Raw genomic sequence first — 27864 nt, 5'->3', positions numbered from 1 at the left:
ACATGCAGATTATATGTAATTTTTTGCGCCTTAGGCCGCAGTGGATGCTCGCTGAATTTGGCAACTCTAATGCCCTTCCCTTCCCTCCCCGTCTTGGTCTAGAACTCTTCCGCCCCATCTCCGCTGATCTCGCCCATCGGCTACCAGTAGTTGCGCCGATCAGCCAGCTGCTGTCATGATTGCACCATGGATCAGTTGCCAGCTCAGAGTTAAAAAAAAAATAAACTTGATTCGGGATAAAGTCACATCCGCGCCATCATGTCAACGGTGTGCGTTGTTGAGCCTCGGTGGAAGCCCCCATTCCGGCCAATGTACCCAAGATTCGTCTCAGTATATCGTCACGTAGCATCTCTGGCTCTCCTGTAGCGTCAACAATAATCACATTGTCTCCTGGCCGGCACGGATCCTCAATCCACCTTGCAAAAAGTGCCCGGCCATCTTGGTCGTCGCTCGACGTTGGCGCGTCCCTTGGCGGCCTGTCCACGCCGCTCCGCTGGCTTGTCATTGGCTTCCGGGCACGTAGGCGCTCGTCCAAGACATCAACATCTACTACCCGGCACTCGACATACCAGTAGGTATATCCGTATTTTTCGTCCAGCGCAGCGCCCTGCTCGAGAACCTGAGGAAAGTTGCAGGTGCTGTCAATAATCACACTCGTGCCCGACTGCATGGAATCCTCCGCGAGTGTAAATTGCCGGTTATATGCAAGGCCGGCCGCCCGCTCGAATTCAAAGCCAGCATCAAGAAACGACGATCGTAACACATCATGATCAAGGGCGACACCTCCGACGGATCTCGAAAGTAGTTTTGCCATGGTGCTCTTCCCAGAGCCTGGGGCCTCGGATATCTGAATTAGGAGATTGTGTCGCAAGTTCTGTGTGGCCATGCTGATGCCGCGCGCGTTTTACAACAACCTGAAGAAATGGAATTGTCAAGTTAGAAGTGGTTCGCATACCGGACTCTGACAGTAACCCTCCTTGATTGCACTGCTCGGTTAACCGCCTGCCTTTCTGCATGGATGCATGCACTTGCCCTGGCAGCGGCCGCTAATGTCCTCATCGTCCTATATACGCCTCTACCTGGCTTTCCTGCCTCGCTTCTTGGCAATCTTGCTCTCCTCGATTATCCCACTGCGTCAATCTACTATTTTTATCCGATTGTCTTGTCTCAGTTCGCCCTCGCACAATCGGCCCGCGCCAACGTCAATGGCCAGACACGCCTGAGACACCTTCTTTGGACATGCACGCGCAAGACAAAGCAATCCCGTCCGAGACGCTGCACATTCTCTCCCACATCATAATACCTACCTTTCTATACAATGCCACTGATGGAATGAGCGTCACAAGAGTGACGGGCCCAAGGCTGAGAATCTCACAGAAATACGCTCGGCATGCCCGCTTCATGCAATTTCGCTAATTTTATAAGCTACCAACTTTGATACTCGGCTTTCCACATATCTCACCCCTGTCCTTGTCTGGCCCACGCGAAAGCGTCGACTAATCCATCCGCGGGCTTCTAGTCAGCCTCGAAGAAAAAAAGGACGTCTAAGCAAAGTTCCATTCCTAATATATTCCCTGTATTGTTTGTGTTCCTTGATTCTACTGCCGCCCCCTTGCACGGCCGTCAAGCTGACACGCGCGCCCCAACGGTGCTACCGGCCGGTCGACTATCCCGGTGGTCCGGGCCGCACAATGGGCGTTCAGCGTGTAAATGTCCCGTCTAAACCTCCTGTATTACCCTGACCGCCTGCCGGCTGGGCGCGCCGAAATAGCGGCCTGCTCAGCCAGTACTGATAAAGGTGCCTCGGGTGCTGCCACAGCCTTCCCCAGTGCAGCATGACCGCTCGTAGCGGCGTCGCTGTAGGTGCAGCATTCTCTCGCCTCGTCTCCTTCAGCCGGCGACTCGTCTGATGTATTGCCGTCTGCGCAGCAGATCGTCTTGGCGACATGTGCTGCAGGGCAGCATCTCCAGACGGATCTGACACGCCGTGGCTTGGCAGTCCGGGGTTCTCTTCTTCCAGATCAGAGCATGCGGGGGCTAGTGTTTCGCCTTGTGCGACGGTTGGCGATGTCGGGTCCTGAGGAAATGGTTCTCTGGCGAGGGCAACAACAGCCGCCGTCTCTGGCTGCCGATCCGTGGAGGGGGGTGATGCTGCTGGTGCTGCGTGATTGCACGAGGGCAGCGAGTCCGCCATCGGAAAAGGCAGGTTGCAGGACTCGACGAGAGCATCGCTCGGCACATCGTGCTGCCATAGTTGCGGGTTGGAGGATTCGCTGGCTGACTCGCCGCCTGCATCGGATAGCATTGCCACGGCAACTTCGATGTTTGTCTCGCGAGCGGCTTCCTGTCGCTGTCTTTGCATCTGTTTCTGTTCTTGATGTCGTTTTCTCTGTGCCGCGACTCGTAGGTCTATTCCGTGCCCGTTAGCCATGCCCAAGTTGTAGCCCTCATGTTGCGGCGTACCTCGACTCCTCTCTGCCGTCAGCTTCCGCTTCTGCTGCAGTGATAGGCTTTCCTCTGCTGTGTCCAATATTAGTTCATGCTTTGGCGTCCAGACCAGGAACGACGTACCAAAAATTTCACTTCGTGCCTCTCTGACTTTTGACTTGTATGCCGTCTTCCATGACCTCTTGGGGGGCGGTTGCGGCCCGACGACGCAGTCTGACTCGGAATCCGAGCTGATTTCAATGATATCCATCGTGTGTAGTTTGTTAGATGAACAATTATTGTAAGATCCCAGATGCACGAAGCGAGCCTGGCAAGAGAGGCTACAAACGGCACGAGCCACTGCCCTCACGCTACGCATTCACTCACGGTCAACACAATCTGAACATTCACTTGACCTTTGGTTCCGCACCATTGCAGAGCATACACGTCATTCGCTGTTCCACTCTATCTATGGTATCATTACAGATTTCATGTCCGCTCTCCAACAATATACCATTTTTACTTTTGTTTTTATCCATTACTCCTTTTTACATCTGCTCACGGCGTCGCGGGGCAGCTCTAATGATATCGTCAACACGAAGTAGAAGCTGTATTTTGTTAGCACATCATTGCGTCATATCGTCATAGTGGAAGTGAAACTCACCTCTGCAGCCTCGCTTGCGGAAGACACAACCGCCCTCTTCAGCTTGTAGCTTTCGATCACACCCAGATCCCGCATGTCGGCAAGCCCACCACCCGGCGTCGACAGATCAAGACCATATGTAGACATGCCCTTGTACACAGCGTTGCGCAGGCGGGCGACCAGGTCGCTCGAGTCCAGACCGGCGTTGTCGGCCAGAATGGTGGGCAGTTGCGTCAGCGCAGTGGCGAAGCTGTTAACCGCCATCTGGCGCTTGCCCTCGACTCTTGTAGAGGCACCCTCTACGGCCTTGGCCATCAACATCTCAGCGCAGCCACCTCCAAGAGTGGTGCGCGGCTCCCGGACAGTCTGCGACAGGACCGCCAAGGCATCGTGCAGGCTGCGCTCGGCCTCATCCAGGAGCTGCTCGGTGGCACCACGGAGAACAATGGTGCAAGCTTCGCCGGCAGACACGCCAGAGAATTTGATCAGAGTGTCCTCCCCAATAATGACCTCCTCGATGAGGTCGCACTGTCCCAGCTTGACCTGGTCGGGGTGATCAAAGGTAGAAGCAATCTCGCCACCAGTGACGAGGGCCAGGCGCTCAATACCGTCAAAGTCGGCATGCTCAATCGACATGATGCCAGCATCAGTGAAGAGCTGCTCGGGCCAGTTGTAGATCAGCTGTCTGTTGATGAAGCAGTTGATGCCGTGGGCCTTGATTTTCTCCACCTTGGCCTTCATCTTGTCCTTTTCGGCCCTTTCGAGCTCGGCAAGCTTAGAAGTCGACCCGACCTTGACGCGGGCGCCGAAAATCTTGACCTTGTCTGTGTCCATGGAAGTGTTGGCGACCAAGATCTTGGCCTTTTCCAGGCGCTTGGGCTGGTTGACGCCAATTTTCTTGTCCAGGATGAAGCCCTCGTCAAGGTACGAGTCGCTGAGCTTGCCGCCGGCCTTCTTGATGATCTGGATGTGGCTGAGATCGGACGACTTCTTCAATCGGAGGACGGCGTCGGTGGCGAGCTCGGCAAAATGCTCGCGGTCCTGGGCGAGGACTTTGGAGCTCAGGGTCGTGCGGGCAATGGAGACGAGGTCTTTGCGGAAAGCGTCGGGATTCTTGCTATGGTCGACGGCGGAGGCCTCAAGGGCCTTGAGGGCGGCTTGGCTGGCTATTCTGTATCCTTCGATAATGGTCTGGGGGTGAATCTTCTTGTCGACGAGCTTCTCGGCTTCGCGCAGCAACTCGGCAGCGAGGACGGCAACGGATGTTGTGCCGTCACCGACTTCGTCATCCTGCACTTTGGAGATGTTGACCAGGACCTTGGCGGCAGCATTATCGAGGGCGATCGACTTCAGAATGGTGGCGCCGTCGTTGGTAACCATGATTTCACCAGTGGATCTGTCGGTGTATTAGACGGCATACAAACGCGAGCTAGAGTAGCTCTACAGCGCTTCACTCGCATATAAGACTTACGCAGACTGCAGAATCTTGTCCATGCCCTTGGGGCCGAGTGTGCTCTTCACCAGGTCGCCAACCGCAATGGCTCCGACAAAGGCGGCGAGACGCGCATTCTCACCCTTTTCCTCGGTGGTCCCCTCCTGAAAGATTTGTGTAGGTGCAAACGACTAGAGGAAAATCAGGCGTTAGTTCGCTTGCACTATAGCAGTCCAGGTCCAGCTACTATCGTACCATTTTAGGCTTTGCTGTTGGTATAGCCTATCGTGTGCAATAAGTGAAGCTGGAAACACAGTGCTCTCCGCCCCTCGAAGCTCATCGAAGGCAGCCTTTTTTTCTGGAGCTTCCAGCAGCCTCTTGCAGGCACAACCCCACCATCAGTCCCCTGCACGTGACTTGCCCCTCGCTGGCCAAACTGCCCGGCAAAGGAAGATCGCTTCTCCGCGCACGCCGCACACTTTGCGGAAAGTCGAGAACCACCAAATTTGCGCCAGGCCAGGGCATCACCAAAAAAAAACAGCATCTTCTCCCCACGCACGACACGGCCACCACATTCGACATTCGCGCCGCACGAGGATTCTCCTGGCACTGTCGAAACTCTGCCACCGCGTGCAGCCCGGCCTACATATACCCTGACACGCCCACCCGCATATTTACAGCTCTTCGTTCTGTAAATTTCCTACGACATTGACAAAAGCGGGGCATCGTCGACAGACCCCTCGCTTGCAACACAACCGCGACAACATGGCGCCTTCCTTTGATCATTTGCGCGAGGCGGACCTCGACGACGACGAGTTCAATGAGGATGACATTGACTTTTCCGATCTCCGCGAGCGCTTCGATGTCCAGCTCGACAAGGGCTATGACACGTTTGTCGTCGTCGACGGTCTCCCCATCGTTACTGAGGAGCAAAAGTCCAAGCTCGTCAAGTTTCTGCTCAAGAAGCTTAACGCTGTTGGAAAGGCCCGTGAGGATTCTATTTACATGCCCATGGGTGATAACGAAAAGTCTCTAGGGTTCGTGACCATCTTGTTTTATTGACGACTGTCCCACTAACGTTGTGCAGATTCGTTTTCGTCGAATACTCGTCCGCCAGCGAGGCTGCTGCTGCTGTCCGCTCCCTTGACATGACTCCCCTCGATAAGAAACACACTTTACGAGTAAACAAGATTAGCGACATCGAGCGATATGGCGCTGAAGGACGTATCAAGGAGGAATACGTCGCCCCCGAGATTCCTCCTTTCGAGAAGCGTGAGCACCTGAAATGGTGGCTCAAGGACCCCTCTGGCCGCGGCCGCGACCAGTTTGTCATGTATCGCGCTGAAAACGTCGGCGTTTTTTGGAACAACGAAAAGGACCAGCCGGAGAACATTGTTGAGCGTGCGAACTGGACCGAGACCTTTTTGCAGTGGTCGCCCCAGGGTAGCTACCTCACGTCGATTCACTCGAAAGGTGTTCTGATTTGGGGCGGCAGCTCCTGGTCGAAGATGGGTCGCTTCCCCCACCCCTACTGCAACCTCGTTGCATTCTCGCCAACCGAAAAGTACCTTGTTACATGGTCTGCCCGGCCGATCTCGGTGCCCGAGGATGGCGGCGACGGCGTCCTCACCGCTGACGATGAGGGTAAGAACTATGTCATCTGGGACATTGAGTCTGAGATGCCTATCCGTTCTTTCCCCACCCTGGAGCCTGCCAAATCTGAGGAAGCCAAGCCCGTGCCCAAGGAACCTCAGTGGCCCGCCTTCAAGTGGTCAGCCGACGACAAGTATGTCGCACGTCTGAACCCTGGCCAGTCCATCTCCGTCTACGAGCTTCCCCGCATGAACCTTCTCGACAAGACGGCCATCAAGATTGACAGTGTCGTTGATTTTGACTGGGCTCCCGCCACGGTCAAGCGCGACGGTATCAAGACGTACGAGCAGCTGTTCTGTTTCTGGACTCCCGAGATCGGCAGCAACCCCGCCAAAGTCAGCCTGATGAGCATTCCCTCCAGGGAAATTGTCCGTAGTCTGAACCTCTTCAGTGTCAGTGATGCTAAGCTCCACTGGCAATCTGAGGGCGCCTATCTGTGCGTCAAGGTTGACCGTCACTCCAAATCTAAGAAGTCCCAGGCCACGACCCTGGAGATTTTCCGCATCAAGGAGAAGGGCGTCCCCGTCGAGGTTGTTGACACGATCAAGGACACTGTCATCAACTTTGCCTGGGAGCCCAAGGGCGACCGTTTCGCCATCATCACCACAACAGAGCCTGTCGCGGCCACGGCCGTCACGCCCAAGACAGCAGTTGCCTTTTTCTGCCCCGAGAAGGCCAAGGGTCCCGTCGCTGGCAACTTTAAGCACCTGCGCACGCTGGACAAGAAGAACAGCAACGCCATCTACTGGTGCCCCAGAGGTCGTTTCGTCCTTATTGCCACGATTGGTAACCAGCAGAGCTCCGATCTCGACTTCTTCGACCTCGACTTTGAGGGCGAGAAGCCCGAGTCGGACAAGGACCTGACCGCCAATCTGCAGCTGATGAACACTGGCGATCACTATGGTGTCACTGACATTGAGTGGGATCCGTCCGGTCGCTTCGTTGCCACCTGGGCATCTGCCTGGAAGCACTCTGTATGTTTCTCCATTTGCCTTCATGAGCCAACAGTCACTAACAATTCTATAGATGGAAAACGGCTACCACATCTACGATTTCCGCGGAGAGGTTCTTAGGGAAGAGCCTGTCGAGAAGTTCAAGCAGTTCCAATGGCGCCCCCGGCCTGCTACCCTGCTCAGCAAGGATGAGCAGAAGCAAGTGCGCAAGAACCTGCGCGAGTACAGCCGCGTGTTCGAGCAAGAAGATGCCGATCGTGGCGCATCTGCCGACTTGGCCGTTGTGGAGGCCCGTCGCCGCATGCTCGAGGAGTGGTACATGTGGCGCGAGGAAGTGGAGGCCGACCTAAACGAGGAGAGGGAGGTGCTCGGCCTGCCGCAAGACCCCCACGCCGCGTTGCTGGCGGCCAAGACAAAGGAGATCGAGGGTGCAGGTGAATCGGGGCAAGAAGAGCGCACAATCGAAGAGATTGTGGAAGAGGTGATTGAAGAGACAGAGGAGATTGTGGGTTAAAGCGGTGCTTACCATGCATATACATGGAGTGACTTTTTGCTGTACGGGTAGAAAAAAGACGGAATACGGCGAGATTCAGTAATGACGTCTTTGAAGACATTTCTTGTTATGATTTATACATATGACAAAAAAAACACTTGAAAAAAAGGATTTGAAAGATTTGTGAGCAGTGTTGTGTTAGTGGTGGCACAAGATGCCGATGCCAAAGGGCGTGGGACGATGCGAGCGCCGCGGCGGGGCCTGACATGTCAAGACCATGTGTGACGCTGACTTGATCGGATGCGATATGCGACAAAAACAACATGAAGAGACTCTGTCTGAACGCATCTTCTCATGCTTGGAACAGGATGCCTGGGATGTTATGCACGACGCGGTTCAGCCGACTCGAGAGGTAAGGCACTGGAAGCTGGCTTTGCAGCAATGCACATGTACCTTGACTAACGTTACCCGTGAGAACCGCTGTGGCAGCCAGGCAGCCAAGCTAAGACGGATCCTACCTCAAGAAACAGGCGCTTGTGGAACGCGCTGGAAGCTCAAGGCATCATTGGCACCAGCAAAGGCTTGAGGGAGAGCTGTGGAGACGATTGATTTTTGTGTGTGCGAGGCTTGCGTGGTCGGGGCTTGCCACGGTTAGAACTTGGAACCCGGCTATGCCAGCCTGCATTAAATGTACAGGGGGGGGGTGACGAGGTGGCCACAAGAAAAGAAATGTGAGAAAATAGAGGGCGGGAAAATGGGAAACAAATAAGGGCCTAGCAGGGTTGAAAAAGTAAATATATCAGACCTTGGAACGGAGTACAGTGCCGTGCAATTGTCGAGGCCGCAGCCACTTTGTACCTAATAAATACTTTGGTACCTGGATCCGTCCCTACCTGGGTACCTTAGTACCTACCGAGTACTCCGTACAAGCACGCAAGGCAGGTCGCACCACCAAAAAAAAAACTCGCAATAGGGGGCTGGCAAGCTGCATCGCACATCAGCCCACCTTGGCACCCGCTGTAACAGTAACAGCCCGCCGCCCATCCCACAAATCGAGTCAGCGGCCACCCGTCTGCCTCTGTCTCCGCTTCTCTTCCATCTCCTCCACGCAATCAAACGGATAGCTCTCTCTTCTACAACCAGCGTAATACAGCATACATCGTCACTCATCCGTCTGCGACCGTCGCATGCCATTGTTGTTGCATCCTCTCCATCCTCGCCGACCCTTTGCCTCGACCGCCCTGGGCATGGCTGATGCTCCCGCCCGACAGCATCTGCTGGATACGCCCTGGTTGAACCGTCATCGCTCATGTGGCCTTGATGCCATTAACAGGCTTGCTTAATAACCCATCTCGCTCGCACGCCCGCCGACATCATGTTGCGGCGCCGTCCCGGCGACGGGTGGCGATCCGCTCATCAGAATAGGTTATTACTCGCATTCGCCATCATTCTTATCCCGTGGCTTCAGCTTGCCGATGCCCAGCAGCAACCGCAGCAGCAGCATCAGCAGCATCAACCTCAAGCCGTCCACTCGGGCTCGCCGCACGCGAACCACGATATACACAACGACAGGGTATCCGTCGATGATTCTGCCCGCTGGGCCGCCTCGTCCATCGATGCCGTAACCAGTCAGGCGAGCAAGGCCACCGGCGCCCCCAACAAGCCCCGGTACACTGCCCGAAGCTCCAGCCGACAAAACCATAAACGTCACATCATCATACCCGACGATGAGAGCGCCATTGCAACTTTAGCTCCGGCCGAGCCCGTCCGAGCACCAAGACCCCCCAGCGATCTTCGACCTCGTAGCATCCCAGCTTCGGGGCTGACAGCGCCGCAGAATGCGCGGAACCTGGAGGATTGGGAAGTGGAAGACTTTGTTCTTCTGGCGACCGTCGATGGAGATTTGTACGCCAGCGACCGCAACACCGGTAAACAGCGCTGGCACCTCGAAGTCGATCTACCCATGGTCGAGACCAAACACTACCGCCTCAACAACTCCATCCTCGACGACGACTACACTCCCGTTGACCACTATCTCTGGGTCGTCGAGCCCAATTCCAATGGTGGCATATTCATCTGGCGACCCGACCCCGAAGCGGGTCTCGTCAAGACGGGCTTCACCATGAAGAGCCTCGTTGAGCAGCTCTCCCCGTATACGGATCTCGAGGGCGGTATTGTCTACACAGGCGACAAAAAGACTACCATGGTGACTCTCGACGCCGCCACCGGCCGAGTCCTCAAGTGGTTTGGATCCAGTGGCTCCCACGTCAACACCGACGACTTTTGCCGACAAGCCAACACCTTTGACGATCGCGACAATGAAGAATGTCTCACGACCGGAACCATCACCTTGGGCAGAACGGAGTACTCTGTCGGCATTCAAGGCTCTGACGGCCGCCCCATTGCCACCCTGAAATACTCCGAATGGGGTCCCAACACCTTTGACAGTGATCTCTACCTGCAATATCACAGTTCTCTTGACAATCGATACATGACGAGCCAGCACAACGGCAAAGTCTATGCGTTCGACCAGTCAAACAAGGACAAGCCGATACCTCTCTTCTCCGACAAGTTTGCCGCTCCCGTCGCCAGTGTGTTTGACGTTTGCCGACCCTGGGATGCTGTCACTGGCAGCAACCCGCAGCTTGTTGTCCTACCTCAGCCGCCAATGCCAGCTCGCGACAAAAATGAGAAGCAGATGCGCATGAACAGTATATTCTTGAATCAGACTGAGACGGGCAGCTGGTATGCCATGTCTGGACAAGCATACCCGCTCATTACCAGCGCACCTCTCGCCCAGATTGCAAGCCCGGATTGGTGGGATATGCTTCCATCCTCGGATACCATTAGCCAATCTCGCATCAGCAAGGCGCTCGTCGGTACCCATTTCTTGGAGTCGATCCGGCGAGATAACAACCAATTCCGGAGCTTGCCCGGCAAGTCCAATGACGAAGTTGTCCAGCGACCCGAAAACAACCCTGCATTGCGAGATGAGGCAGCCGCCATCACTGAGGAACCTACTATTATTACCAAGGTCAAATCTCTCCCTCAAAGCGCGGCAAACAGTGTTTACGACTTCGTGAGCAACCCGATTCTCATCATTCTCTTCTTTGCTGCCATTGTATACAATCAGAAGAAGCTTCGTCGCTCATATCACAGACTTCGTTCCAAAGGCCATAAGGGCTTGGTTGAGGAAGTCCAGACACTCTTATTCTCGGAGACTCTTCCAGAAGATAAGCAAGATCATAGCGCCAGAGAAGTGAAGAGTGAAATCGTCAAGGACGACCAAGCTACCGACATTGGCAAGAAGGATGATGCCGAGTCCAAATCAACTCAAAAAGACATAACCCCAGCCGATAAAGATGCCAAAGCCTCTGTTCCCGCCAGCCCCGAGGACAAAGGCATTAGCTCGCCAGACAGACAAAAAACGCCCAAGCCAGAAGATGACGACAGGGAAAAGGCTTCTAGCGAGGAGGCTAACGGGGATGGGCCCGAAACTCCATTCAAAGGGAAGAAGAAGGCTCACCGTGGCCGACGTGGCGGAGTTAAGCACCGTCCCAAGAAGCAGCGTGAAGGCTCGCAGTCTCGTGATGATGAACCCGCCGCCTCAACTGTTGAGGAGGCTGTCAAGAATGCCAAGCGTCTTGGAGATAAGCCCAGCCTTCAACCTGATGTCATGACCGTTAATAACGACATGAGCGCCGTCACCAACCCTATTGTGCGCATGGGCAATATCGAAGTGGACACCGAGGTTCAGCTCGGCACGGGAAGCAACGGCACCCTCGTCTTTGCGGGACGCTTTGATGGCCGCGACGTCGCGGTGAAGCGCATGCTGATTCATTTCTACGACATTGCCTCGCAAGAAACCAGATTGCTACGCGAAAGTGATGATCATCCCAATGTCATCCGATACTATTCACAGCAGGAGCAAGACGGCTTCTTGTACATTGCGCTGGAGCGATGTGCGGCATCGCTGGCCGATGTCGTGGAGAGACCTCATGCCCACCGAGAGCTGGCCACTGCAGGCAGGATGGATCTCCCTGGTGTGTTGTATCAAATTACCAATGGCATCAGCCACCTGCATAATCTGCGGATTGTACACCGTGATTTGAAGCCCCAAAATATCCTTGTCAACATGATGAAGGATGGCAAAGCCAGACTCTTGGTGTCTGATTTCGGTCTGTGCAAGAAGCTTGAGGGAGGTCAGTCATCTTTCGGAGCTACTACTGGCCGCGCCGCCGGAACGTCGGGCTGGCGTGCGCCAGAGCTGCTGCTGGATGATGATGCACGCGACATTTCCATGGTCGACGCCAGCACACATAGCGGCTCTGGCTCGGTTCTTGTGAATGACGGTCTCATGCCAGGCAGCCGTCGCGCGACTCGTGCCATTGACATTTTCTCTCTTGGGCTGGTGTTCTTTTATGTTCTGACTAACGGCTCGCATCCTTTCGACTGTGGCGATCGATACATGAGAGAGGTTAATATTCGAAAGGGTGAATATAGCTTGAACCTGCTCGATTCGCTGGGCGATTTTGCTTCCGAGGCCAAGGACTTGATTGGGTCCATGTTGGACGCGGATCCCAAGCGGCGTCCGCCCGCGCGCGAGGTCATGGCACATCCGTTCTTCTGGTCAGCTAGGAAGCGACTGGCGTTTCTATGTGATGTGTCGGACCACTTCGAAAAGGAGCCGAGGGATCCCCCCTCGCCTGCTCTCCAGGAGCTTGAGCGCCACGCGCCCGAGGTAACCCGGGGCGATTTCCTAAAGCACCTGCCGCGCGAATTCGTCGACTCGCTCGGCAAACAGCGAAAGTACACGGGCTCTCGTCTACTGGATCTGCTGCGCGCCCTGCGCAACAAGCGTAATCACTACGAGGACATGTCGGACAGCCTGCAGCGTACCGTTGGGCCGCTGCCGGATGGCTACCTGAGCTTTTGGACGACGAGGTTTCCTGTGCTACTGCTGGCGTGCTGGAATGTGGTTTACAATGTGCGGTGGGAGGAAACAGACCGTTTCAGGGACTACTATGAGCCGGCGGGTCTGTAGAGGAAAGTGCACAGATTGGCATTGCGTGTGTACGTGTGAGGCTGAGACTGCATGGTTGCTGTATATGTCCATGGCGTAGATTGATAGCATAATACAAAGCGTGTATCATTGTATTTCATGCCGCTAATAAATCACTGTGTTCCGGACATGCTTCTTTTCTGAAGTTTTATGCTTCTTTTAGTGTCACTGTACGTTACTCTTTCTTGGAAGACGTTGATCCCTTATTCCCGCCCGTGCCGTCAAAAAAAACTGCGAAACTCCTGTGGCCGAGAGCGGCCGCTACGGACGAGGCTCGCAAGATCATTAATCAAGTCCTTGCCTTGGCACATGCTCTTCCTGCCACAGTGCGCTTCTTGTCTGGCCGACCCGGCCCAAAATCCCAATTACCCGTTTGGGCATCTTTACCCGCCAAGACCAAGCCAATGGGAGTGGGGTCCAAGCAAGTCGTCAACAAGAAGCTGTGGCATCAGTCGGTTCGCTATGCACCGCGATTCGAAAGCATGATTTGCGAGCATAGCCATTGGATTAATAATGTGCTTTCTGCTTTTGACGTTTCCATCACAATGGCTGGTTTCCCAAATTATAAAAGTCCAGTCGACCGCCGTTTCCTAGACTCACTCTGCCCTCCTCAGCATCCAACCTTCTCTCAACCAAGTACATCTTACATATTGAAGCAAAAAAAAAAAAAAATGGCATCTGTCAACATTACATTTATTGGAACTGCCACGGCAGTCTTGGAGGTCAACGGCATCAACTTCATCACCGATCCCTTCTTTTCCCCTGCCGGGTCGGAGTGGGATAGGGGCTACTTCGTGCTGAAGAACACCTTGCCGCCGGCGCTCGGCCTGGCAGACCTACCCACCATCGATGCCGTGCTTCTGAGCCACGAAGACCACCCCGACAATCTCGACGAGCTCGGTCGGCAGCTGCTCGACGGTCGACGCGTATTCACCACCCAGGACGGGGCCAGGAAGCTCGCGCCTCGGCCCTCTGTCCGTGGCATGGCGCCCTGGGAGACGGTCTCGTTTAGCATCGGCAACGTGCAGTTTGAGCTCACAGCCACGCCGTGCCAGCATCTCCCGGGCGGAGAGTGTATCGGCTTTGTCCTGTCTGGCCCGGGTTTCGGTCAGACGAATGGGAAGCCAAACGGCGTCTACTTCTCGGGCGACACCATCTACACTGAGGAGCTCGCGACCATCAAGGATCGGTTCAACATCCAGGCAGCCTTGATCAATATTGGCGCAGCGTCGGTTCCAATTGCTGATCCGCCTTTGAAGATTACAATGGACAGCGCCGATGCCGTTCGGCTGGTACGGGACCTCGACGTGGACGTGGCCATTCCCATGCATTGCGACGGCTGGGGCCACTTCTCGGAAGATGGCGCCCAGGCAGCGACGGTGTTTGATGCGGCGGACGTGAAGGACAGGATTCGCTGGTTGAAGCCTGGAAAGAAGACGGAGATTCTTCGTCATGGTACTGCCGAATGAACTGCAAGAGAAACACACATGCATGTCCGTCTATATTCACCCATGTACAGGTATCCTAGCTAGTGTGTGGCCTCTTTCAGGCCTTGTCAATTTACATTTTGCATCGGCCATAAGATTCTGAGGTCCGACGAAACAAAATTGTTAAGGTAATGGTGCCCTGTAAGCGCGATACTCTGCGTGGCACTTTTTCGTAGGGCTGTGAAGCTGGACCCTCCCAGGCGTTCTAAATACTCGTCTGAAACCTTGAGGGGGAGCATGAGAGAGACGGCCCCGTATAGTTTTACTTCTTCCCGTGTTAGGTATCTCACACTCCTCATGATGGAGACGGCGTTTGATTGGAGAGTGGATTCGGGGATTGCGAGCTCCAGCGGCAGAGCTCTGGCCACGCCCAATTGCCTCTGAAGCGACTGAGCTTGCACGGCGCAAATAATGCAGAACGCCCAGTAGTGAGTGAGGCTGTTGGCTTCGGTGATGTCATGATAAAGGATATCGTCCATTGGAATCGACTTGCCCAAGTCATGATCCTCCTGCTGAAATATACTTGTCGTGTAGACTTCCTTCCAATTGTCCAGGGTTGCCATGATGTCTTTCAACGAGCCGAGACATGCCAAAGCTTGTCTGGGCTCAAATGAGCTGCCAAGCACATCCATGGTCTCGAGCATAGTTGCTATACAAGCTCCTATGGTCATGAGCGACTGTAGAGGATCTGCAGGAGTTTCTTGAAACGGGATTGTTGCCCAGTCAGGTGTTCCAAGAAAGATTGCCTTTCTGTTCCATATGTGCCAGACCACCTGGTAGTTTTAGCATCGGCCGGTGCTACTTTCTTCTATAGGGAAACTCACGATGGGGGGCCGAAAGCCGATGAACAATCCGTAGGGTGTTCCACTGCTATAGTAGCTTGGTCCTTGAGCGTGCATGAGCTGCACCAGCGCAGCGACATGGGACTCAGACGAGCTGCCACACGGTAGCAAAACCTTTATTATTTAGCAGTTGGTAAGTCACTATAGGCTTGGGCAACGAATCTCCTTATGCGCACCTCAGACAAAGTCAGAAACATGATGGCTGCCGACAACTCGTCTGGCTTTCTCATTTGAGAGTTGCGTATCGCACCGTGAACGGAGCGAAGGGCGGTACCGTGAGCAGCCAAAGCCTCGACAATAGAAGAAGCTTCTGAGGACTTTTGTGAAAGAATCGCCATGGCAAAAGCTCTGATGGAGGCTTGCAAGGCCTTGCCCTGGTGGCCCGTTGTCGTGAGCTCTGGCACTATTTCCATCCAGGCGCCACAAATCCGAGACGAAGCAGTGAGCGATTTCGGACGAGTTTCTGTACTCTTCTGTGTTGGTATGAAGCTATGGGCTATTAGTGACAGCATGTCGTTCACATGCCATGCAAGACACGGGCTGAGGACTGCCTTTGGCACGGTCGGCACATCCGGCAGCGTTGACTTTTGCCTTTGTTTGCGTCTTTTGTCTTTCGGCTTGATTGACGTGATCGGATCTACAAATATTAGATCATACTGGTAGCCGCCGCATGAGCGATCAGAGTGTAGACACTGGGAGCAAGCGGGAAGTTTCCCGTCGCACTGTCTTTACATGTGAGTCAATCTACAACTTGGCGCGTCCAGAAGAGACAAGAAGAATCTTACACCAAGCTTACGGTCTCGGCAAGTATGGCAAACAGTTCGTTCTCTGACCTTCATCGATTCCGATTTCGTATTTTATGAAGCAAAAAAAAAAAAAAAAAGACTGTGAATCTTTTGGAAGGTTTGAATGGCGATGAATGGCGTAAATAGATCAGTTCGGCACTAGTCCCGCGTTGGCAATAAAACCCGCCAAGCTTTTGTCATCCATTTCGTCTCGGAGCTTGCTGAAGCTACAGACATTGAATGCCATGCCACAAACCCGTCGAGTCGCATTTGTCAGCAGTCCATCTCGTCTATCGCAAGCATTCGAACTCAGAGGGCTCGTCCAGCAGTAAGTCAATCTACGCAGTCACGCATACGCGATAAGTTCACTGTATTATTCAAGCCATCAACCCGCTCTCGATGGCTATTTATTCAGCTTGATGCTTAACTCGTTTGGCCATCTCGGCTCTAAAAAGCCACCCCCTTCGCTGTAATGAATAAATACTGAGCGAAAGACAGCGAGACCGCCCTGGAATACTCAGCAGAATACATCTCGATCTCTTTTTTCTTTTTTTCTTTTTTTTTTTGCAACACAACGTCCACTTCAGCCCCTGCCGGTGTCTGATGCCAGAGTCACAGCCTGGGCAGAGAGAAGCACCGCCCGCCATTGTAACCAACTCGCTCTGCTGTCGTGAAGCAAAATGCCGTGGCTGTGGAATCAACTAGGACATACACCAGTCTGTTGATACCTGCCGGCTACTTGGCCCAAGTGGATGGATACCTGTAGCCGGTCAGTTAGTATATCGCTCTCCACACAACGATCTCGATGCACCGATTCTAGCTGACCGTTAAGTGGCTCGACTGTCGGCCGGTATCATTGTCTGAGGTCGGCTGCTGTGTCAACGGTAGAGGCATTGTAGTGTCTGAATTGCCACCGTCATCTAATACATTGGGTGTTAGTCGCCGTTTCGAGGTTGAAGTCTTGCGTTGTGACTTGCTTGGAGCTACAGCAGGCTGCTGGCGGGTACTTCGCCATTTCCAAATCTGCCAAGACGAGAGAGCGATTGCCGGAAGGCCCAAGAGCACACCGGCAAGAGCAATGATGGCTTCCACAGTTAGCGCCATGAAGACAATATTGTGAGGTAACAAAGTTATTTCAGTGAGGAGTGAAAGGATTGAAGGAGAAGTCATCCCAGCGACGACCGGCAGCTTATTACTCTTTATAATACCCCACAAGAACGGCGCCTACACAAATTCATGCCCCTGTTCAGCTTTATTAGAGTATACTCCGTGCAGTGTTTTTGCCTATGCCAAGGTGTGCTCGAGATGGCACGGTGGCTAGCGTTGCTGCATAGCCTTTCCAATGAGCTTGCTTTTGCCATGCAAGGATTGACATTTTGCATGACCCGGATGCCTGGGCCAAATCTGTGTGTGAGGCCAGGAGTTGCAGATGGGGCTACTGAGTAGGAGTGTTTCGAACTAGGCGAACGGGATGTCCAGACAGTCGTCAGCGCAATCACCAACCTCGAGCTGGTGGTGGTTTGTAGACACAGTGATGTCGTGCGGAGCTCCATCCAAGGTGTCTCGTTGAGTCCGCTGGCTGAAAGCTTTCTCGCTGGAAATTCCATGGTGTACTTGCCTTGCGGCTGGATTAGAGTAGATGATTTTGAGCAACCCATTTACTATCTGCTCTCTTCCGCTATTGGGAATAAATTAGTTTACTACGTACAACAATCTCAGTCTCCTTATTGTCGCGCCTTCTCTTCTGCGTCTCCTCTTCAATATACTCCCACTCTTCCTGTTTGACAGTCTTCAATAAGCCCCAGTTATGTTTTAATGCAGGACGAGCTTAATTTCATTTAGAGCTGTAGAAGTGGGTAAAAAAAAACGAGTTTTCACCCACGTTTGTTGCGGCATCTGGGTTTCTCGTGCCATCTCTCTACCAGTATGTTCTCTCAGCTTGTTACCAGAAATTGTCGGCTGCAAGTGTCAGGGGCACAGGAAGAAGAATTTGCGCGATCCAGCGGATAGCAAGCCAATGGAAGGCCGCGTGCTCAACAAAGGAGCAGTGCTTCATAGTGACATCAGTCAAGGTCTGCTTATAAGGAAATGTCGTTAGGCAAGATTTGCCATGTTACTCAGTAGAGCTCAGCAGTATATCATTCGATAGGACCGTAAAAGTGGGGAGAAAACAATAAAAATGGAGAAAAACTGCAATTGCAGTTTTTCTCCACTTTTGTTTCAATCGTGCTCTTGGTCCAAGAACCGGAGAGTCTCTGCTACAGTACGCTGCTCGTAAAGGGATGATCCACGATGCGCAGCTGTTGCTGGCCGCTAGGGTTGATATTAATATGTTGGCGGTGGAAAGAAATGGGCACGGCTTTGCAAGGCGCTGTTAAGAAATAGCACGTCCTTGTGGCCGAGTTTCTTCTATCCGACGGGGCAGACGTCAATGGACGTACAGTGAGTGCCATGGGATCACGATATTGCAGCAGGCTGTCATTGTTATATCCTTGCCACTCGTTCTCCTGCTTTGTAGAAGGGAGCCCTTGTGAGTGTAGCGCTGGCTGCGGGACGGGGGCAAACGGCATTCTCTCTCACGCACCTTAACATAGATATGTCTAAACGTTTCAGTTTGTCCTAAGGAGCGTACATCACAGAAAGCCTCGGCATATGTGATAACGCCTATATTTCAATATATGCAAGCATCGGTTTTACGTGAAAACCGCCCTCTGACAACTATTTACACAAATTAGAAAAAGATAACGAGAAATTTCTCTCATGGTACGCCGAATTTGATCCCATTCCGCATTAAACGTCTACTCTAGTTCTTGCATCTCGCCACGGTGGCCGGCAGAGTTGGCCGTCGGCGCCTCGTGGACGGGGCCAGACGGGGCGCCTTTGTGAGCAGCAGCTCCTGCGGCAGCACCGGCAACGCCGCCCGCGGCTGGCGGAGCATGCTGCTGCTGCATAGGCGGCGGCGAGCCAGCGTGCTGCTGCATGGGTGGTGGCGAGCCAGCCTGCTGATAAGGCTGCTGTCCGAAGCCCTGCTGTCCATATTGCTGCGGCGCGTAGCTCGCGACAGGGCTGACCGAGTGTTGGCTGTAAGGAAAGTTGGGACTCGGGGAGCCCTGTTGCTGCTGAGGGGGGTAGTAGGCACCGGCGGCGCTGGGAGAGGTCGAGTAGGCGGCGTTGGTGGCATCAGGAGGATAGCCGTACTGTGATGGCGGATGAGGAGCACCACCATTCTGAGGCTGGCTCATGAGCGGCGCAGGAGGGCTTTGCTGGATGTTCTTCTTCTTTTTGTTGCGGAGGAAAAGCAGAATGCCAATGCCGATGAGCGCAATTGCCCCGACACCTCCAACGACACCGCCAACGATGGCTCCGACGGGTGTGCCGCTCTTGCTAGACTTGTTCTCGTTGGTCGGTTGCGAGGTGCTGCCGCTGCCGCTGCCGCTGCTGGTGCTGCTGGTGCTAGACGTGATGCTGGTACGGGTTGGCGCTGGCGCTCCAGTGGCAGATCCTGACCTTGAGGAGCCAGAAGCAGACCCTGTGACGGTGTACTCCGTGTAGCTCTGGGGATTGACCTGGCCAGAGTAGCTAGTCTGAAGGACCTGGTATGTTCTAATGTCCGAGATGCCGCATGCATAATCAATGGCGCCTCCCGGAAAGGAAACTGTGTTGCAGAAAGGGTACAGGGCATCGGTACTGAGGAATGTATGTTAGCTTTCGATCTTGCATGAGTAACAAATGACTACACCAGAAGCTTACCACTTGACAATGTATATGTTGTCGCGGCATTCCTCGTTACAGGCCTTGTTTGTGTAGATGTCGGCAGAGCTGACGCAAGTTGTTCGAAAGTTGCACTCGCTGGCGCCGCAGCAAGCAATGCGTCCAACTCTGCCACTGGCAGACGTGCTCAGGGCACAGTAGTCGCCCTTGTTGATGCAATAGTACGGTGCACTGGAGACGCCAGAGACATAGCCGCAGGTGTTTCCGGTATTGTAGAGGAGTACGGGAGAACTGCTGTCCGCTCGTGCAGCGACATGTTCGGGCGCCGGAGGTGTCGTAGGGACCGGTGAGAAGCCATCGAGAGCAAAGATGGCCGGCACTGTAGGCTGTGCTTCCATTCTGGCAAGGTTCCGCGCCTCGACAGTGGCGAGAGCTGCCGCGGCGACAGTGAAAGTCTTCATTGTGTTCCTCTCTCTAGTAACAGGCTGTTTTATTTCGTGATTTGTGTTGTCCTGGTGCTTGGTGAATGGGTAGGTACTCGGTGAGTTCAAAGGAGGACTGTGTAAGCCAGGCGAGCGGTTGCAGGAGAGAGCTCGGATGAGAGAAAAGTTTCACAGATCGGCAACAGCACATGCTGAGAAGGAAACAATCCGCAACAGGTAAATTGGTTTATGAACCCGCAAAGAGGAGGCAGTCAGCTGCGAAGCCGGCCCCGTCTTGGGCCCCAGGGCTGAAGCTGTTCCGTCTGTAGCTGGGCGACAGCTTGCCCGCCACGCCCGCCGCCTCGAGAGCGAGACTGACAGCGCGGCCCAGCCAACGGCAACCCAATCCCGCACATTAATAGAAGCTTACCCTTGTGGAACCGCTAAAAACAATCTTAGCCAGCGACCTGGTGCGCCTTGCCAGCAAGGACGTGGAGGCGCGGGTAGCCTTGCCCAGCCAAAATTGGACATTTCGCGGTGGCTTGCAGAGAGCTGAATGCGCTAGTTGAGAGCCAAGAGGACCCCGGCTTGCTCCCTTTTCCGTTGCTGCACAGAAGATTTCTGGAGAATTAAGCTTGCCAAGGTTGCATTGCATGACAGTAGAACGAGCGGCGCATCGCATCTGTACCCGTGAGAAAGCTGCCAGTTTTGGGAGGCTCTATTCCACTCATGATTGGTGTTGAGACAAGGTGTCGAGCGACCTCAGCCAACACGTTTTTTCTTCCTCCCTTGCGGTGGCCCAGTGGCGGTGACGGCTACTGTCTTGGTACTAGTCGAGAAAAATAGTCAGTCCGATGGCTGGCCCATAGGAAAACAAAGGAAATTGTGCGGCCGATACCTTGTCGATCCTGGTTTTCAGCCGCAGAACAAGGTCGCCGGTCGGCAAACTAGTCAAGCCTCAAAAAGGTGTAGTTTGCCCACACGTCGGATGGCTTTCTGTTATAGAGATTCAACTCGACTTTCTGCTCACTTAGAACCGTGAATAGCTTCAGTGCTAGTTGATGAGAGCGTATGAGTAGCAAGGTACGGGTAGCGTCGCGGGAACGTCTTGAGATTGATCGAGTCGCTGTCAACTCAAAATTATTACGCTTCGCACTAGCATCGTATTTCGCACCTGTCGCACTGGTATCCCTGTTGTCCACGTTCCAAGCTTGACTACGCCTGTCCTACACCGAGCCGGCCTGGCAGGTGCTCAACGTGGTCATGGGGAATTATAACATAAAAGCTTGACTAGATCAGAGAAACCATATTCGATGAACCAACCTCTTTTGATTCGATTGCAGGCTTGGCAATTAAACGAGCGAGCTCTGGTGCAATTGTGTACAGGGTAGCTCGAGAGCCGAGAAGTCGTCAAACGATAACGCACTCATAATGAGCTCGTTCCTCAATTGTGTGCTGAATTCTAATTATTATGTGCTTGAGTGATATATATCAGTGCTTTGGCGATAAAATCGAGTCACATCTTTCGTGCGGTGGTCGAAACTTCCCAACTGACATACATTTGGCTTGTGGAGCTAAACTGGGTTACCCGTGAGAACTTCAAAACCACTGAACCATGACTTTTTAGCTTCTTCATCCAAGCAGCATGACAAGAATGAAAACTCGCATAATCCACAATCTACTTCACAGCGACAGACAAATAACGCGAACACGTCGCAGATATCGCGCGTAATGCCGGCTTAAGCATATACTGAAGCTATACCTCGCAGTCGCTGCTACTTTACGCGTCGGACGCGTAATTCACGTCCATGACGTCGCCGGCACACGATCAGCAGAAACACCAGCTTCAGCGCCACCAATGACGGACCTTCTCAGGATACTGCCGTCGTTTCCCACAGGACCGTTTTCCGCGCTGCTCCCAGTGATTGAGCAGCAGTCCCTGTCCACGGCGGACCTCCTCACGCAGCACCCCGTCGACCTCGCCAAGCAGACGCGCATACCGCTCCTCGACCTCAAGCGCTTCATCGCCGCCGTGCAAGCCTCCCTCGCCGATGACCTGACGCCCGAAAAGCCCCTAGCGGCCCCGAAACCGACAGAAAAAAGAACCGAGGAGAATGAGGAAGTGGAAGGAGCCGCGGAAGATGGTCCAACGGCCAGCGAATCAGAAGCACACCCGGAGCCGATTGCTGCTGAACTCGAGCAAACCCCATGCATCAGCACGCTAGACGACACACTCGACGCGGCGCTGGGTGGCGGCGTCCCTGTAGGCTACATCACCGAGTTTGCGGGCGAGTCCGGCGCCGGAAAGACGCAGTTCCTGCTGTCGCTGTGCCTGGCCGTGCAGCTACCCGCGCCGCGGGGCCTCGGCAAGCAGGCGCTGTACATTTCGACCGAGGCGGCGCTCGCGACGCGGCGCCTCTCGCAGATGCTCGCCGGCAGCGCCGCGCTGCAGCATCTCGACCTGGCCGACCGGCCCTCGCTCGACAACATCCTCAGCACCGTGACGCCGGACCTCGAGTCGCAGGACCACATCCTCGAGTACCAGGTGCCGGTGCTGCTGGCGCGCCACGACATTGGCCTGCTCGTGCTCGACTCGGTCGCCGCCAACTTCCGCGCCGAGTTTGAGAACCGCGGCGGCGCCAGCATGGCGACGCGCAGCGCGCAGCTCGTGCGCCTGGGCGCCCACCTGCGCGACCTCGCGCGCCGGCACGGCATCGCCGTCGTCGTGGCCAACCAGGTCGCCGACCGCTTCGCCTCGAGCAGCGGCTCCGCGGCGCTGCAGCAGAACCTCCGGCTCCCGCACCGGACGACTGCAACAACCATGGGACCGCCGCCGCCGGAGAGCCCGCTGGCGTCGCGCAGCAGACAGCCGCCACCATCTGCGCTGCAAGCGACGCCGACGTCGTCGATGCCGATGCCGACGCCGGACGACGGGCCGCCGGCGCCGCTGACGCTGCTCCTCGACCACCAGCAGCGCTGGTTCACCGGATGGGGCGACGAGCCGCGGTCGTCGTACACGCTCAAGACGCCGAGCCTGGGCCTCGTGTGGTCGACGCAGATTGCGTGCCGCGTGGCGCTCTTCAAGCGACCCGTCTACGGGCGGCCGAGGAGGGTCGCCGCGCCGCTCGACGCAAACGGCGACTACGACGACGGCGGGGCGGACCGGGAACCGACGCTCAAGTCGTGGCGGCGCTGGATGAAGGTCGTGTTTGCGCCGCACGTCGCTGCCTCGGGCCAGGGCATCGTCGATGCGGCCGAGTTTGAGGTCAACGCCGGTGGACTGAAAGGCGTGATCAAAGACCATGTCAAAGCTAAGGGTTGATCAATGGCCAGAGAAGGGTTAATACGCTACGAATGATATTCCATACATGACGTTGGCGTTTGGGTTGAAACGGCATGAATTTGGGCGCATCCTTATTGACATACACTTCGACTGTAGACTAAAGTTGGGTAAAGGGTTCTTTATTTTATAGATCATCAACATTGTTTCATTCATCCCCTTAATCCACTTCAAAAGCCAACACTCCGTCCAATATGCAATCGTCAGAAAACAAGAAATTCCAGTGCCATCTATATACAGCCACTCATGAAGATAAAACAGATATACAAAGTACCAAAGCCCAAGCAGTTTGTCATTGCTTACTTGGGATGCGGGAATTCGTCCGCCAGCTGCAGCCGTACACCGACGTTCATGCTGATTAGCTCCTGGACCAGGAGTTTGGCTGCGTAAGGCATCGTCATCTTGGTGACCTCGCGCGTGCTCTTGCACGTCTGGCAGTAGCCCTTGTAGCCAAAGAGGCCGCACTGCTGGCAAATGTCAATGACGACGCCGTCGGAGCTGATCATGAGGCGCTCGAGCAGCAGCTGCGAGGCGCCGTAGGCAATCAGACAATCACGCTCCATTTCGCCGAGACGTAGACCACCGTCGCGCGAACGACCTTCGGTGGGTTGGCGGGTGAGGATGGCACGGGGGCCACGAGCACGCGAGTGCATCTTGTCCTGGACCATGTGCTTGAGACGCTGGTAGTAGATGGGGCCGTTGAAAATGTACGCCTCAAGCGGCTCGCCGGTCAGACCCGAGGTGAAGTAGTCCTTGCCCTCCCACGAGAAGCCGTGGTCCAGGAGGACTTGGCTCATCTCCTCGAGCGGGTGTGAGCGGAAGGCGTCGCCGAAGCCGTAGTCAGGACGGCCGTGGACGATGGAGGCTTTGCCTGTCAGACATTCGAGGAGCTTGCCGACAGTCATTCGAGAGGGAAAACCGTGGGGGTTCATGATGATGTCGGGCGTGAGACCATTGTCGGCAAAAGGCATGTCTTCGTGGTCGACAATGATACCCACGACACCCTTTTGACCGTGGCGAGAAGAAAACTTGTCGCCAAGCTCGGGTCGTCGGGTCTGTCTCGTTTGGACCTTGACGACGGTGGTATCTTTCTCCGTATGTGAAATCATAACTTTGTCAATGTAGGCGGGATCGGGAATGCGGTAGTTGACAGCAGAGTCGCGGAAGTCGCTAGATCCGCGATCCAAGCCAATGCCCGTTGTGGTGAGATCGAGAGGCGTCTCCTTCTTGATCATGGACTGGCCAGAGAAGACTCTGCCGCCCACCATGGCAAGGCCATCGTCATCGAGGGCCTTGTGCTTCTCGCTGCGCTTTCGCTGGTCGCCGTCGCCTTCGTTGACAGGATCACCGATGCGTTCTCTACGACCATTGGGGTACTTTTGCAACTCGGTGGTGTATTTGCGAAACACTTGGCAACGGCCAAATCCTCGGTCAATAGAGCCCTTGTTCAGGACGAGGGCATCTTCAATATCGTAACCAGAGTATGACATGACAACGACAGTTGCGTTTTGACCAGCTGGCAACTTGTCGTAGTTGACCAGTTGGATAGTCTTGCTGATGACCATTGGCCGTTGAGGGTACACCAGTGTGTATAGAAGTGTGTCGATACGGTTGAACTGGTTGTATGCAATGGCACCAATAGCTTGTTTACCCATTGCACACTGGTAAGTGTTACGTGGCGACTGGTTGTGGTGGGGAAACGGAATGAGGCCAGCCACAGCACCGAGAATTGTGAATGGTTCAATTTCCAAATGCGTGGTACCCATGGTAACCTTGTCCTCGTAAATTGTGACCAAGGCATCTTGTTCCTCGTTGACGTCAAGGTATTCGACGACACCGTTTCGCAAGAAATCGTCAAATGTGACTTTGCCGAGTTGGAGGAGGCGAAGATGTTCTGGCTTCAGCTTTTGCACACCATTCTTAACAATGATATATGGTCTGCAAATTCGCCCTTCGTCGGTGGCAATGTGTACGGCGTTGAAATGCAGATTGATGCTGATACTGACAAACGGCGAGATCCAGCCACGCCGGCGCATAGTTCGGAACCTTGAACAGAACCTCTTAGGATATCTGGTAAGAGCAAATGGCGTACCGTTAATGTGAATGATATACGAGCCTTCGCGGTGCATCTCTGCGCCGGAGAAGTTGCGAATAGGCTCAACGCCAACATCAAGAGTGAAGACCCATCTCTTGACAGGATCTTCGTCGACATTGGTCGTAATATGGGTCATAAGAGCCAGGTTCTTGACGAGGCCGCACGCTTCACCTTCGGGAGTATCCGAGGGACAAAGCATACCCCACTGAGAGGGTTGCAAGGCACGAGGGCCGGAGACCTTTCTGGTCTTTTCGAACTGACTGCTGATACGAGTCATCATACCAAGAGCTGCAATATAACTCAGACGACTGAGAACGTGCGTCACACCGGCACGATTCATGTTGAAACGCTTCACGCTCCAGTTACCCGTCTGGATAGCTCTGTTGATTCCCATGCCAATGTTGTTTGCATGGTTGCTAATCATGTTGACAGCATCTAGAGGGACAGCTCTGTTGTTTTTCTTCAGGAATTTGTCGATGGACATCTTGACTTCGACCATGAATCGTTTGAACAGATCTTCAAAGAGCAGAGACAGAAGCTGACCAGCAAGCTCGAGTCGCTTGTTTCCGACAAAATCTCTGTCATCAACGAGCTTGCTATCTTGGGCAGCCATAAGAACTTTGCGTGTCATCATAGCAACATAGATGGCTTTGGGGTAAAAGTCTAGACCCTCAATAGGAACGTGTGCGATGATCAAGTTCGCAAGGGCGTCGAGGCCCTCTTCGACATTGTTTCGGCGAACCTGAGGGCCGAATTGGCCTCTACGCGAACCCATCTTGACTCTGGAACCGATATACTCGAGGGCTTGGTGTTGAGTAAAGACACCAGCTTTCGTCGCTTCGTCAAAGTTGATGAGAAATTCGTCTTGGTAGCGACCGTCGGCACCAGCAACGAGCTGCATAATTTCGTAGTCGGAAAGTCCACCCAGAGCCTTGAGCACAATGACAATGGGGACACCCTCGACCAGGACATTGTGCATCAGAACAATTCTGTCCTTTTTTAAAGTGACGTTTGTCTTGGATTTTCTCTCATGTGTAGAGCTCGTGACGGAAGCGGAAATAATGTGGTTCTTTTCGTCGGCCTCGACAATGACTCGGTTCTTGCTCAGCTGTTCTTGAATAAGAATCACCTTTTCGGTACCGTTGATGATGAAGTAACCGCCAGGATCGAGCGGGCACTCGTTCATCTTTTCCATTTGGGCATTATTGGCGCCAGACAGTCGGCACTTGGAGCTGCGAAGCATGACAGGCATTCGGCCGAGGGAAACATTTCGTCTGATGATCTTTTGCTTGTCACGAATGTATACAATGTCGACAAGAATTGGAGCAGCGTAGGTCATATCTCGTAGCCGACATTCCATAGGCGTCACATCGGTAGAGGACTTGGCCTCTTTGTAGTCTTGTCGTTGGGGGTGGTCGACGCGAATGTCTGTAAATCTGCGCGGGCGAGGTTAGTGCCGATGCGCCGTGAGAACGGACCCAATGGCAAGATACGTACTCTAGCCAGAAATTGCTATCGACATCGCTGCGAATCGTGCGGTTTGCGCGGACGATATCCTTGATCTCATGCTCGACAAAGAAATTGTAGGAATCGATGTGCCTGCAGGTAGTGAGTCAGCGACTGCTCCTTGAGTTGCGCAAACCTCGGCGGCAAGACGTACTGTTTTACAAGACCTATGAATAATATTAGCAGCTGACGAGCTAGAGCTTCTCACGGCTTGTGCAGATGTCGTACCTTTGACCTTGAGGAAGGCGGGCAAGAGCTGAAATTTGTCTTCCTTGGTCGAGATTGGGTCCGTTAGCTTCTTGCCGTTGTAAAATGGCTCCAGGAGGGCCTCGAAGCCGTCGTCGATCGCCGCCATCTTGTCCGTCACCGCCCGCAAGACATCTATGGAGCGAAGCAGTAACTGTGGTGTGGGAGCGCGCGGGAATCGAGGGCTTTGGCTTCGCTGTGGCCGGAATGCTAAGTCGCGATGCTTTGCAAGAAAAAAAAGTTGCCGTCGCTCGATAAGGCGCTGAAGTGGGGCCGATAGCAAGCTTCAAGGTGGGGGACGATGAGAACAGGCGCCAGAGAGGGAGGAGGCATTGAGGCAATGTGGTGAAAAGTACGGAATAGTGTAGTTAATGACTTCTTTTCGCGGAGAATTGTTTCAAAATAATACCTGCAGCGTTGCCCTTGTCTTTGAATCTGTGTGTTGCTGCTACTTGGGACTGGCTTGTTTAAAACAATTGGCAACCAAGCACTCGCTTCTGTCTCATTTCCGTATAACTATTTTTAACCGCATTATATACCCAGTCAAATATCAATTTTAGCTTGCAGAAGATTGGTATGAGGCTTCTGTGAGATCTGAGCGAGCGGGTTGTGGAAGTAAGCACCTGCTGCGTGCAGTCAAGCTTGGCAACATATCTGTGATATGACGACAGGAGCCCCAGGGTCGATATACAGTCTTGTTACGAAAATAGCGGAAGTAGACAAAGAATAGACAGTTGCCGCGTCTTGTAAGTTTTCTGGGAGGCCAC

At 54.0% G+C, this 27864-nt stretch overlaps 10 protein-coding genes across 11 annotated transcripts; 5 read left to right on the top strand and 5 right to left on the bottom strand.

Moving 5' to 3' along the window:
* Positions 1 to 1699: 1699 nt before the first annotated feature.
* LMH87_010179 (uncharacterized protein) lies at positions 1700 to 2698 on the bottom strand (the record flags this gene model as incomplete). Its single annotated transcript, XM_056197300.1, has 3 exons — positions 1700 to 2409; positions 2464 to 2520; positions 2572 to 2698. The coding sequence occupies 3 exons, from the start codon at positions 2696 to 2698 to the stop codon at positions 1700 to 1702; spliced, it is 894 nt and encodes a 297-aa protein (XP_056054363.1).
* Positions 2699 to 2975: 277 nt separating this feature from the next.
* Positions 2976 to 4760, bottom strand: LMH87_010178 (uncharacterized protein; the record flags this gene model as incomplete). The annotated part of the gene is made up of 4 exons (XM_056197299.1): positions 2976 to 3035; positions 3092 to 4466; positions 4542 to 4693; positions 4758 to 4760. The coding sequence occupies 4 exons, from the start codon at positions 4758 to 4760 to the stop codon at positions 2976 to 2978; spliced, it is 1590 nt and encodes a 529-aa protein (XP_056054362.1).
* Positions 4761 to 5267: 507 nt separating this feature from the next.
* Positions 5268 to 8210, top strand: LMH87_010177 (uncharacterized protein; the record flags this gene model as incomplete). The annotated part of the gene is made up of 5 exons (XM_056197298.1): positions 5268 to 5539; positions 5590 to 7129; positions 7182 to 7613; positions 7969 to 8013; positions 8091 to 8210. 5 exons carry the CDS (start codon positions 5268 to 5270, stop codon positions 8208 to 8210), a joined length of 2409 nt encoding a protein of 802 aa, XP_056054361.1.
* Positions 8211 to 8976: 766 nt separating this feature from the next.
* On the top strand, positions 8977 to 12645 carry LMH87_010176 (uncharacterized protein; the record flags this gene model as incomplete). Its single annotated transcript, XM_056197297.1, has 1 exon — positions 8977 to 12645. The coding sequence occupies one exon, from the start codon at positions 8977 to 8979 to the stop codon at positions 12643 to 12645; it is 3669 nt and encodes a 1222-aa protein (XP_056054360.1).
* A 689-nt stretch (positions 12646 to 13334) lies between these two features.
* On the top strand, positions 13335 to 14132 carry LMH87_010175 (uncharacterized protein; the record flags this gene model as incomplete). Of its 2 annotated transcripts, none has more annotated exons than XM_056197296.1 (1): positions 13335 to 14132. In XM_056197296.1, one exon carries the CDS (start codon positions 13335 to 13337, stop codon positions 14130 to 14132), a length of 798 nt encoding a protein of 265 aa, XP_056054359.1. The 2 variants fall into 2 exon arrangements, with proteins under 2 accessions (XP_056054359.1, XP_056054358.1); XM_056197295.1 differs by having other exon boundaries at positions 13929 to 14132.
* Positions 14133 to 14218: 86 nt separating this feature from the next.
* On the bottom strand, positions 14219 to 15831 carry LMH87_010174 (uncharacterized protein; the record flags this gene model as incomplete). Its single annotated transcript, XM_056197294.1, has 5 exons — positions 14219 to 14923; positions 14975 to 15106; positions 15169 to 15481; positions 15650 to 15714; positions 15778 to 15831. 5 exons carry the CDS (start codon positions 15829 to 15831, stop codon positions 14219 to 14221), a joined length of 1269 nt encoding a protein of 422 aa, XP_056054357.1.
* A 698-nt stretch (positions 15832 to 16529) lies between these two features.
* Positions 16530 to 16859, top strand: LMH87_010173 (uncharacterized protein; the record flags this gene model as incomplete). Its single annotated transcript, XM_056197293.1, has 3 exons — positions 16530 to 16550; positions 16610 to 16661; positions 16717 to 16859. The coding sequence occupies 3 exons, from the start codon at positions 16530 to 16532 to the stop codon at positions 16857 to 16859; spliced, it is 216 nt and encodes a 71-aa protein (XP_056054356.1).
* Positions 16860 to 18575: 1716 nt separating this feature from the next.
* On the bottom strand, positions 18576 to 19949 carry LMH87_010172 (uncharacterized protein; the record flags this gene model as incomplete). The annotated part of the gene is made up of 2 exons (XM_056197290.1): positions 18576 to 19464; positions 19528 to 19949. 2 exons carry the CDS (start codon positions 19947 to 19949, stop codon positions 18576 to 18578), a joined length of 1311 nt encoding a protein of 436 aa, XP_056054355.1.
* A 1819-nt stretch (positions 19950 to 21768) lies between these two features.
* Positions 21769 to 23232, top strand: LMH87_010171 (uncharacterized protein; the record flags this gene model as incomplete). The annotated part of the gene is made up of 1 exon (XM_056197289.1): positions 21769 to 23232. One exon carries the CDS (start codon positions 21769 to 21771, stop codon positions 23230 to 23232), a length of 1464 nt encoding a protein of 487 aa, XP_056054354.1.
* A 317-nt stretch (positions 23233 to 23549) lies between these two features.
* Positions 23550 to 27206, bottom strand: LMH87_010170 (uncharacterized protein; the record flags this gene model as incomplete). The annotated part of the gene is made up of 4 exons (XM_056197288.1): positions 23550 to 26781; positions 26843 to 26944; positions 27006 to 27018; positions 27080 to 27206. 4 exons carry the CDS (start codon positions 27204 to 27206, stop codon positions 23550 to 23552), a joined length of 3474 nt encoding a protein of 1157 aa, XP_056054353.1.
* Between the last annotated feature and the right edge of the window lie 658 nt (positions 27207 to 27864).

The sequence above is a fragment of the Akanthomyces muscarius genome, chromosome 5 (assembly GCF_028009165.1).
Source record: "Akanthomyces muscarius strain Ve6 chromosome 5, whole genome shotgun sequence".
Lineage (NCBI taxonomy): Eukaryota > Fungi > Ascomycota > Sordariomycetes > Hypocreales > Cordycipitaceae > Akanthomyces > Akanthomyces muscarius.
This window is presented reverse-complemented; position numbering and strand designations above follow the sequence as displayed.